This window comes from Dipodomys merriami, unplaced genomic scaffold (assembly GCF_024711535.1).
Source record: "Dipodomys merriami isolate MVZ:Mamm:240054 unplaced genomic scaffold, mDipMer1.0.p SCAF_34, whole genome shotgun sequence".
NCBI classification, from domain to species: Eukaryota; Metazoa; Chordata; class Mammalia; order Rodentia; family Heteromyidae; genus Dipodomys; species Dipodomys merriami.
This window is the reverse complement of record NW_027204937.1, coordinates 14,223,258-14,233,860: the sequence shown is the minus strand read 5'-3', so window position 1 is coordinate 14,233,860 and position 10,603 is coordinate 14,223,258. Positions and strand designations below refer to the sequence as shown.

General features: G+C 50.5%; 1 protein-coding gene across 1 annotated transcript; it reads left to right on the top strand.

Annotated features, from left to right (window-relative positions):
- On the top strand, positions 1-3,162 carry LOC138803265 (artemin-like). The gene is made up of 5 exons (XM_069987086.1): positions 1-137; positions 326-477; positions 1,944-2,008; positions 2,389-2,527; positions 2,606-3,162. The coding sequence occupies exons 3-5, from the start codon at positions 1,946-1,948 to the stop codon at positions 3,082-3,084; spliced, it is 681 nt and encodes a 226-aa protein (XP_069843187.1). The 5' UTR covers positions 1-137; positions 326-477; positions 1,944-1,945; the 3' UTR covers positions 3,085-3,162.
- The last annotated feature ends 7,441 nt before the right edge of the window (positions 3,163-10,603 follow it).

Sequence of the window (10,603 nt, the reverse complement as noted above, 5' to 3'; positions counted from 1 at the left end):
CGGACGGCGGCAGGCAGGAGGCTGCTAAGGGATGGAGCTGGGCTCGGCCCCCAGACACGGCCCGCGGGCCCCGCCAGCAGCCAGTCCCTCGGGCCCCAGCCCTGGCTGCCACTGGGGCTCGGAGCCCCGCGCCCGAGGTAAGCCCGCCGTTTGCCCACCCCCAAAGTGGACGCTCCCGGGGCCGGGGGAAGGGACAGGACGGCCTTCCTCCTCTCGCTCTCATCCTCCCTCTCCCGGGCCCTCTCAGCACAGCCCTCCGCCCCTCCCAGCCCTTCCAGTCCCCGGGTTAGACTGTGCTAGCCCTGCTGCTCCGCTGCCACTGCAGGGCACCGACCGGCTGCCGCGGCCTCACTTTGGGCTAGAAGAGGTGCCGCCAGGTGCACAGCCCTGGGCATGAGCCACCCGAGCTGCCGGAGGAAGTCGAGCACTGGCCCCAGGAAAGGCGCCTAGAAGAAACCTCGTGCGGGACCCCCCGTGGTGAGTAGTGGGCCGGGGAGCGGGATGGCCACCGCGGGAGGACCCGGCAGCCGGCCTGGCAGGCACGAAGAACGACGTGCTCCTGGGCGCCCCCTAGCGCAGAGGCTGCCTGGCCTGGCCTGGCCTGCCCTCCATCCCTCAGGTCGGTCCCCGGCCTGAGTCCAGTTAGCCAACAGGCACGCACCTGGCCCTGGGGGACCATTTACTACAGGAAGTGGGCGGTCTGTCCCACAGATGTGCAGCCATTCTGTGTGCTGTGACCCACAAGGAGGAGGCTAGCTAAGGAGGCCTCATGGCTTGGGGGGTCCCCAAGGCTTGAGAGCGCAGGCCAGTGGGGCTCACAAAAGCTGGCAGCACTCAAGCAGGCTAGCTGGTATGGGGAAGGATGGTTGGTGGGGGAAACGAAGCACAAGGCTGGGCCCTACAGGAGATGGCAGGCCTGAATCAGCTCTGAGAGTAACTCAGCTTTACAGCCAGGCTGCTACGGAGGGTTGGCTGGCTCTCTGGGGTGGGGGAGGGAGAGGGAGGGGAAGAGGCTGAGACCTGAGAGCTCTGAGGGTACTTTTAAAGCCCACCTCCCCCTTTGAGTTCTGCACGGACTGGCAGACTCTGCCCCCCGGTGGCCATCAGAAGTCATGGCACAGTCCTTGTGTTTTCAGATGGACCATCCACCCCAGTAATCTGGCTTCTAAGAGACATCTGTAATTAGAAAAGAGGGCAGGGGCTGGGAAGGTGGCTCAGTGGTAGAGCGCTTGCCTTGCATGCATGAGGCCCTGGGTTCTATTCCTCAGCACCACATAAGAAAAAAGCTGGAAGTGGTGCTGTGGCTCAAGTGGTAGAGCGCTAGCCTTGAGCTGAAGAGCTGAGGGACAGCGCCCAGGCCCAGAGTTCAGGCCCCACGACCGGACCCAAAAAAAAAAAAAAAAAAGAAAAGAGGGCAGAAGTGGTCCAGAATAGAAATGACAAAGGAGCAAGTTACACAGGCTTTACTGCCATTAAATAACCCTCAGAGTGACCATCAGACACTCTTAATTCCCCAGGCCTTTGCTTCCTTCCCTGTGATGTAAAGGCTCGATGTAGGACCTAGAGTGGCCAGCTAGTCCTGGAAGCTCCAGGCCTACACCACAGAGCAGAAATGTTCTGCTATGTGGCTCTACACTTGTGACCTTAGACAATCTCTGACCTTCTTCTAGTCTTGTTTGCTAATCTGGAAAAAAGAAATTAAACCATTTACCTCATGAAGTTGTGAAAGAGGAAATAGCTCCATGTTACACATAAGTAAGGTTCTCAATGCAACTACTTCTGCTGAGTTTGAATCTAGCTACCCAAATCTCCTAGCTTAGAGACACTTAGGTGGAAGGATGATCTCCCCAAAAGATAACTCATCCCTCAGTTTGCAAACCACATCAAGAGGAGGGTTGGGAAACATGTCAACAAAGGCTGATGGGAGCTCCTGGTGTTGCTAGAGATGGAACTTGGACTTGGAGACCACACAGCTTGGAGACCCTACTGTCCCTTGCCTAATCGACAGGTGAGTGATTTTTCCCAGCAAATCCCAGCTGGTATCAAGAGAGGGTGATTTGATTGGGGAAGGAAGAAGATGGGACCTGGTCAGGGGTCAGATGTGAGAGGGGAAATAGTCAAGGAGGCTGGAACGAAGCACAAAGAAGGAACAGGGCTTATCTGGAAGGGCCGTGAGTCCAGGAGATTCTTTCCCTGGGCTCCAAGAAGCAGTGCACCCATTATTCTTGAATCTAAGCTCTTCCCGGACTCCGGCCACCCAAGTAGGAGCCCGCGCCCATCTCTGATCTCGACTGAAAATAGCCCCTCCCTGAGTTCCTCCCTCCGCAGCCCCGGCCCGGTGCCATCTTCTTCCTCCCTGACGCTCCACTTGGTTGGTCTCTTGCGCAGCCTGCCCTGTGGCCAACCCTGGCCGCCCTGGCTCTACTGAGCAGCGTCACCGAGGCCTCTCTGGACCCTGCACCCCGTAGCCCTGCCACCCGTGAAGGCCCCGCGCCAGTGCTGGCGCCCCCCACCGGTCCCCTCCCGGGTAGGTAGGAGCACAAGAGGGCGGCCCAGGGATGGGGCTGGGCCAGGGCCCCCCGCGTGTGACTCAATCTCCTTCCAGGGGGACATTCGGCGCGTTTGTGCGGCGCAAGAACCCGGCGGCCACCGCCACAGTCTCCCCAACCCGCACCGCCGCCGCCCGAGTCCCCGCTGCAGTCACTTCCCGCCGCTGCCCACCGAGGGGGCCGCGCGGCGCGAGCGGAGACCCGGGGGGCCCGGCAGCCGGCGGCCGGGGCGCGGAGCTGCCGCCTGCGCTCGCAGCTGGTGCCGGTGCGCGCGCTCGGCCTGGGCCACAGCTCGGACGAGCTGGTGCGATTCCGCTTCTGCAGCGGCTCGTGCCGCCGCGCGCGCTCCCCGCACGACCTGAGCCTGGCCAGTCTGCTGGACGCCGGCGCCCTGCGGCCGCCCCCCGGCTCCCGGCCGCTCAGCCAGCCCTGCTGCCGGCCCACTCGCTACGAGGCGGTCTCCTTCATGGACGTGAACAGCACCTGGAGGACCGTGGACCGCCTTTCCGCCACCGCCTGCGGCTGCCTGGGCTGAAAACGCTCTCCAAGGCCCTGCAGACTCAGCCTTCACCCGCGCATCCGCCTGGCCTGGGATCCAGACTCGCCAGGGCCAGCAGCTAGGGATGGGAGGCCTCGGAGCTGAGGTTCCAGCCTGGTGAGGGACAGACACCTGCCCTGGAGAGATGAAGAGACAATGGATCTGCAGCCTCAAAGCGCTCACCTTGCGATTCCAGCCCTACAGACACCAGAGAACTCTGCTGTGGAGACCGAAGGACAGACTTCTTACAGACTCTGGCACTGGTCAGGCCTTGGACCTGGAACCCACATCCTCAGGAGAATCCAGCAATGGCCCCGGGCCCTAGAGGAACAGAATCTCCAGGAGACACATTGCAGTCACATGTCTGAAAGTGCCTGGTGTGCTGGAGCTTGTACCTACTCGTGGGAACTGGACCCCTATTTATTATTATTTCTAAGTTATTTATTTACCTTGCTGGTTTGTCAGATCTTTTTCTGGGCGTGGGGGATGGGTAGGAGTGGCTGGATGGAGATGTGCCCTGACTTGGCCAATGTCACATTTCACACTGACTCAGCAATGATAGGCCTGGCCCAGATCTCTTGCTGTTGCCTCAGCCCCCCTCTGGGATGGGAAGCCAAGAAGGCAGCCGAGTGGGTGGCAGAGGTGTATTTGCAAGCCGCCTCATACCTTCTGCACTTAGGTTTTGTATTGCCCATGGGAAAAGAAACTACAGCGCCTTCTGTGAGCAGTGGTACTCTTGAGGACCCTGCTTTGTGAGGACACAGACAACCAGGTGTTGCCCCTCCCCACTGTCACTGATTAGTGGCTTACCATCCAAGGAACTGTTTTGAAGGCACCTGACCAGTGCAAACACTGCCTCCACTTGCATATGGTCCTGCACAGGGAGCTCACTACCGTCATTCCATGAAGTAGCCCAGGGCAAGAAAGCATTTGAAGATAGGCCAAGGGTAGGAAGAGGGTACACTGGAAAACTGGTGTGGGATAATGAAGCACGGAGCTTTATCAGGAGGATACAAAGGCAGGAAAGAACAGAGGGCCCCAAGGGACCTACAGTTTGGGTGATAAACAGGATACTCATTTATTCATCCAATAAATACTGAGTAGGTACTAAGGACACAGAAGTGAAAAGAACATAATCCTACAAGGAGAGACAGACAAGTAATCCTGTGCATAATTATTTAAATACAATTTTATGAATAGTATGTAAAAGAATGGAAAGGTAAGAGGTACACACTTTCATCTGAATGGAATATTAGTGCTGGGGCTGGGAAGGTGGCTCAGTGGTAGAGTGCTTGCCTTGCATGCATGAGGCCCTAGGCTCAATTCCTCAGCACCACATAAGCAGAAAAAGCCAGAAGTGGTGCTGTGGCTCAAGTGGTAGAGTGCTTGCCTTGAGCTGAAGAGCTGAGGGACAGCACCCAGGCCCAGAGTTCAGGCTCAACAACTGACAAACAAAAACAACAACAACAACAACAACAAAAAACGTGGAATATTAGTGCTGACCCTGGCCTCTCAATCCCCAGTCACCTCCCAAAGACCAAATGATTCCACTGAGAGTTTTGGGATTGTTGTTTTTTTGGCCAGTCCTGGGGCTTGAACTCGACCTGGGCACTGTTCCTGAGCTTCTTTTGCTCAAAGCTAGCACTCTACCACTTAGGCCACAGTGCCACTTCAGGTTTTTTCTGTTTATGTGGTACTGAGGAATTGAACCTAGGGCTTCATGCATGCTAGGCAAGCACTCTACCATAAGCCACATTCCCAGCCCGACTGAGAGTTTTTTTTTCTATGCCCTTTGCATTTGTATTTGAGAGATCCATGTGATTTTTCTTCTTGTTGGGAGGCAGTAGGATATGGTGGCTGGAGTGGAGGAGGGGGGTCTGGGCATGGATTTGAGAGCTATCTGCACAGAAGCCATGGTCAAAGGATGATGAGAGCATCCTCAGAGTGAAACAGGGTTGAGGGTAGGGTAAAAATCCTTCTGACAAATTTCTTCCAGTCTTTCCATGAGCCTGCCTGTTTTGGTACAGGTGCCCCATAACCCAAGCTAGTGAGGAGCAGCAGGAGCTCCGAAGGCTAGGCCCATTTGGGATCAAGAAGGTAAGCTGCCTGCCTGTGCTTCCTCCTTTGTCCCTTCACTGCCTCCAAACAGATTCAAGATCCTAAGTTCACACACACACACACACACACCCCAGAGAAAACAACACCATGTAGCCAAACATGGTGGAACACATCTGTAACCTATAATACTAATATTGGAAAGACTTAGACAGGAGGATCTTGAGTCAGGACCTGTCTGGGTTTCATATAGAGCCTTTATCTCAAATAAAATAAAAATAAAGCTGAGTGCCAATGGCTCACACCTGTAATCCTACTCAGAAAGTTGAGATCTGAGGCTCTCAACTGGAAGTCAGTTTAGACAAGAAGGTCTGCAAGACTTTTTTTTTTAACCCAATCCTGGAGCTTGAACTCATGGGCCTGGGCACTATGCCTGAGATCCTTTTTTTTTTTTTTTTTTTTTTTGTCTTTTGTGGGGCCTGAACTCTAGGCCTGGGTGCTGTCCCTCAGCTCTTCAGCTCAAGGCAAGCACTCTACCACTAAGCTACATTCCCAGCCCCTGTGAGACTCTTACCACCAATTAAACACCAAAAAAGCTGGAAGTAGAGCTGTGGCTCAAGTGGTAGAGCGCTATCTTTGGGCATAAAAAGTTCTGGGAAATAGCCAGGTGCTCATGGCTCATGCCTGTAATCCTAGTTACTCATGAGGCTTAGATCTGAGGATCATGATTCAAAGTCAGCCAGGGCAGGAAAGTTGGTGAGACTCTTATCTCCCATAAACTACTCAGAAAAAGCCAGCTTTTTTCCCTCCCCTTATGGCTCAAGTAGAAGAATGTTAGCCTTGAGCAAAAAAAAGTTCAGGGACAGTGCCCAGGCCCTGAGTTCAAGCCCCAGAACTGACACCAATAATAATAAGAATACAATAAACCAAAAGAGAATCTTGCAAGTTTGGGGCTGGCAAGAACATTCCACCAATTCTAGAGTGATCTGGGCTAGGGAGCACCCAGCCAAGGACACTGAAGCCTAGCCTAGTGTCCACATCCTCTAGGTCCTGCCAGTCAGTGTACATTGCTGCTCTTAGAGTTAGTCCAAGGAGAATGATGGCGGCCACCTTTGAAAATGCTCACAGATGGTCAGATGAGAGGCCATTCCAAGTGCTGGCTCTTGATACTGGCCAAATTGCCAGTCCCTGAGTCTATCCCTAACTCAAAGATACATGGTAGGCCCTAGAGAGCTTGTACTCAACATCTCAAAGTACTAGAGGAAAACAACAACCTCTCCCAGAATGCATTTGCACAAGAAATAGCCTGTTTGCAAATCAGAACAATCCAGAGCCCTCAAAGGGAACAGACTGCAGAGCTGCCCCACCATGTCCAACCTCACAGAGTAACCTATTATATGATCACGTCAGGATGCTCACTGGGGTCCTGAATCTGGTAGTGCCATTCACACTGGTCTCTGTTTCATATTTGTGAAACCACAAATATTTCCTCTTCAGTGGTCTAGAACTAGGGCATGGTTTTCAAAAGGGTATCCGTCTTACAAGACAGAAAACTATAGGCAACTTAGAAATGACTGCTTTTCTATCTACAGTAAACACCTCAACCTCTCTTCCCAGTCCACTTCTTCTGGATGGTTCCATTGAATCATAGTTCCAGATCCACTTGCTGCCCCCTGCCCAAAGCTTCTGGGACTGACAGATGCTCTTGTCAATGACATTCTTTCTTGTCTGAGATTGCCATCTTGTCTCCATCTAGATAGCCCTGTGACACAAATTATGTGGATTAGCATTATTGACTGAAGTCTCAGCTTGGAAAGAAGAGGCTGGGTAGAAGGTCAAGTATCAGAAAAAAGGTTTAAAAGAATCTGAGTCAGGTGATGGCCTGTTGTCCACTAGAGTGGGTCTCAATCTGGGTTGGAGTTTTGGGGTCCTTCAAGAACTCAGTGAAAGCTATGTACCTTCCCTCCAAAGTGTCAGAAAGGTCACTAAAGCATAAGACTGGTCAACAATTTTAGGAAGGTCTATAGGCTTTCTGAAGCTCATAGCCCTCATATACTGATATCTTATTCTATCTATAGTCAATGTCATGTAGCTGGATTGATTCCTCCATCTGTACTCAGGCAGGCTCCCATTATTTACTGTTATCCACTCTTCAATCTTTTCCTATCTTATATCTCCTTTCCTTCCATATTTATACTGGCTCAAATACATCCCATCACTTAAAAATTGATGTTGTGCCAGGCACCAGTGGCTCACACCTGTAATCCTAGCTACTCAGGAGGTTGATCTATGGATTATGGTTTGAAGCCAGCTGGTCAAAAAAGTCTATGAAACTCTTATTTTCAATTAATCACCAAAAAGCCAAATGTGGAGCTGTAGCTCAAGTGGTAGAGTACTAGCCTTGAGACAGTGCACAAAGCTCAGAGGCAGTGCACAAGCCCTAAGTTCAAGCCACATGACTGGCACACAAAAAAATGATGTTATGGGCTGGGAATGTGACTTAGTAGTAGAGTGCTTGTCTAGCATTCATAAAGCCCTATCGGTCTGATTCCTCAGTTCCACATAAACAGAAAAAACTGGAAGTAGCACTGTGGCTCAAATGGTAGAGCGCTAGCCTTGAGCAAAAAGCTCAGGGACATTGCCCAGGCCCTTTCAAGTCCTAGGACTGGCACACACAAAAAAATTGATGATGTGATGAGAGAGGGAGAGGGTAGGTGGGGAATATGTCTGTTTGTCTGTTTGCACCCGTCCTTCATTGAAAGAGCTTTTGTCATGCTCACTGGCAGCCTCACCTGTTAAACCTTAAGTCTATTTCTCAGTTTGTAGTCCTTGGAATGCTCGATGTTGCCAGGCCTCCTTGGAATCCTGTCTTCCTTTGACTTTCTTGATCCCATGTTCTCCTGGTTTCCATGCTTTCCTCCAACTGCTCATTCTGACTACTTTTGAGTTCCTCTTCCTTTCTCTGCTTCTTCCCTGGGACTGGGACACTGAAATCAGTTATCTTCCTCCCCCTACCATCTCTGCAGGGTTGATTTTTGTTGTTGTTGTTGTTGCTTTTGGTCAGTTGTAGGGCTTGAACTCAGGGCTTGAGTGCTGTCCCTGAGCTTTTCTGCTCAAGGCTAGTGCTCTACCACTTTGAACCACAGATCTACTTCTAGTTGTCTGGTGGTTAATTGAAGATAAGGGTCTCACAGACTTTCCTGCCTGGGCTGGCTTTGAACTGTGATCCTCAGGTCTCAGCCTCCTGAGTGGCTAAGATTACAGGCCTGAGCTACCAGCGCTTGGCTTCTTGGCAGCATTATATATACACTTATGGTTGCATTGGGCTAGTTGTGGCAATTCCAAGACCAGTGAGAAGCATGTGCTACATCAAGATTTAGCACATAGGGGCTGGGAAGGTGGCTCAGTGGTAGAGCGCTTGCCTTGCATGCCTGAGGCCCTGGGTTCAATTCCTCAGCACCACATAAGCAAAAAGAAAAAAGCCGGAAGTGACGCTGTGGCTCAAGAGGTAGAGCACTAGCCTTGAGCTGAAGAGCTGAGGGACAGTGCCCAGGCCCAGAGTTCAGGCCCCATGACTGGACCCCCCACCAAAAAAAAAAAAAAAACAAACATGTTTGTTGCTTAGCTGATGTTTAAATTTGGGACACTGGGTGCTCTCAATTTTTTTCTGATAATCTTATTCAATCACATTACAATTCAAAATTCTTATATTAGTTGGGTGTAGTGGTAAGTGCCTATAACTCTAGCTCTCAGGAGGCTTAGGCAGGCAAATTGAGAGTTCAAGGCCAGCCTGCACTACATAAAGAGAACTTGTCCCCCAATCCCAAATAACAAAACAAAATTTCCATATTAGACTTTTCCTGTGGGTTTCCTTCTTCTGATTAAACCCAGACTGGCACAGAGCCTTTTTGACAGAAACAGTAGCATGAATAAAGTTAGAGAAGTATGAAACAAGATCCTGTGTTATGGGCTGGGAAGGTAGCTCAGTGGTAGAGCGCTTGCCTTTCATGCCTTTCGATTCCTCAGCACCACATAAGCAAAAAGAAAAAAGCTGGAAGTGGCGCTGTGGCTCAAGTGGTAGAGCGCTAGCCTTGAGCTGAAGAGCTGAGGGACAGCGCCCAAGCCCAGAGTTCAGGCCCCACGACCGGACCCCCCCCAAAAAATATCCTGTGTTGTCAGGATTGAGAATGGTCACTCATTAAGATGAAGGACTTTGGAGAGCGTATGAGGTCTTGAATATACCGAGGAGCTTAGACTTTGACCTCTAGGAGCCACTGAAGGGTTGTAAGGCATGTTTCAAATGGCACTGGCAACTGTGTAGCATGGATGAGAAGAGGTAAGACAGGGACCAACTAACGCCATGAGTTGTGGCAGTAGAGCTATGCAGGCAACACATCCTGGTGGCTGGAGATAGGGCAGATACCGTATGTAAAGACAGAAGAGAATTAAGGCACAAAAAGGCATCATTTAGTGACAAACTGATTTTGTGAGGGTGTGATGAAAGGACAGATTCCAGTATCTGGCTTGGGTGACTGGCAAAGAAAACATGGGATTGTTATCACATGACAGTTTGGTAAGGTGTGGAGGGATTAGGGTTTTTTGTGTTTGTGTGTGTGGTTTGTTTTCACTTTATTCCTTTTTTTTTTTTTTTTTTTTTTGGTGCCAGACGAGGCTTGAAATCAGGGCCTAGGTGCCATCCCTGAGCGAGTATAGGGGTCTACTTGAGCTCCACCTCCACTTCCAGCTTTTTGGTTTTTAATTGAAGATCAGAATCTCAATGGACTTTCTTGCCCATGCTGGCTTTGAACCACAATCCTCAGATCTCAGCCTCCTGAGTAGCTAGGATTATGGGCATGAGCCACCAGCACCAGGAGCTTTATTCCTTTTCTTAAAATAACTTTTTGTTCACTGTCTCACTTTCTCACTTTAGCGTTTAACTCAGTCAAGTTCTTGATGAACAGTGAATGGCCATGAAGACCAAAAATGTGTTTTATGGTACAAAAACACAAAAGAAAATTAATGGGTTAATTAGCATAAAAGAAATCTAACTTCTTACATCATCAATCCCTTTCCAAGGATAAAGAATGGATATTATCACAGACAAAAACAGCAAGTATTTGATAAAAAGTACTTGATAATAATTAACAAGTGAATACTTACATATTGTTGCTGGGAATGTAAATTAGTACAGCCATTATGGAACATAGTTTGGAGGTACTTCGGAAACCTGGAAACAGAACTACCAGGCTGGGGGTAGAGCTTAATAGTAGAGAACTTGTCTACCATGTGCAATGTCCTGGGTTCAATGCCTAATGAGTTCAGTTTTGTTCATGCTCAATTTAAGGTACCAGTGACACCTTCAGGAGGCACAGAGGCTGGAGGCAGCTGAAGGTGTGAGTCTGAAACTCAGAGCAATCATCATTCCCCACTTGAAACCCCATCATGGTTCCATATTGCACTT

Coding starts and splice junctions, on each gene's coding strand:
- LOC138803265 (XM_069987086.1), top strand. CDS start 1,946: ATGGAACTTGGACTTGGAGACCACACAGCTTGGAGACCCTACTGTCCC. Junction 2,009..2,388: donor GTCCCTTGCCTAATCGACAG/GTGAGTGATTTT, acceptor TCTCTTGCGCAG/CCTGCCCTGTGGCCAACCCT. Junction 2,528..2,605: donor CCCCACCGGTCCCCTCCCGG/GTAGGTAGGAGC, acceptor ATCTCCTTCCAG/GGGGACATTCGGCGCGTTTG.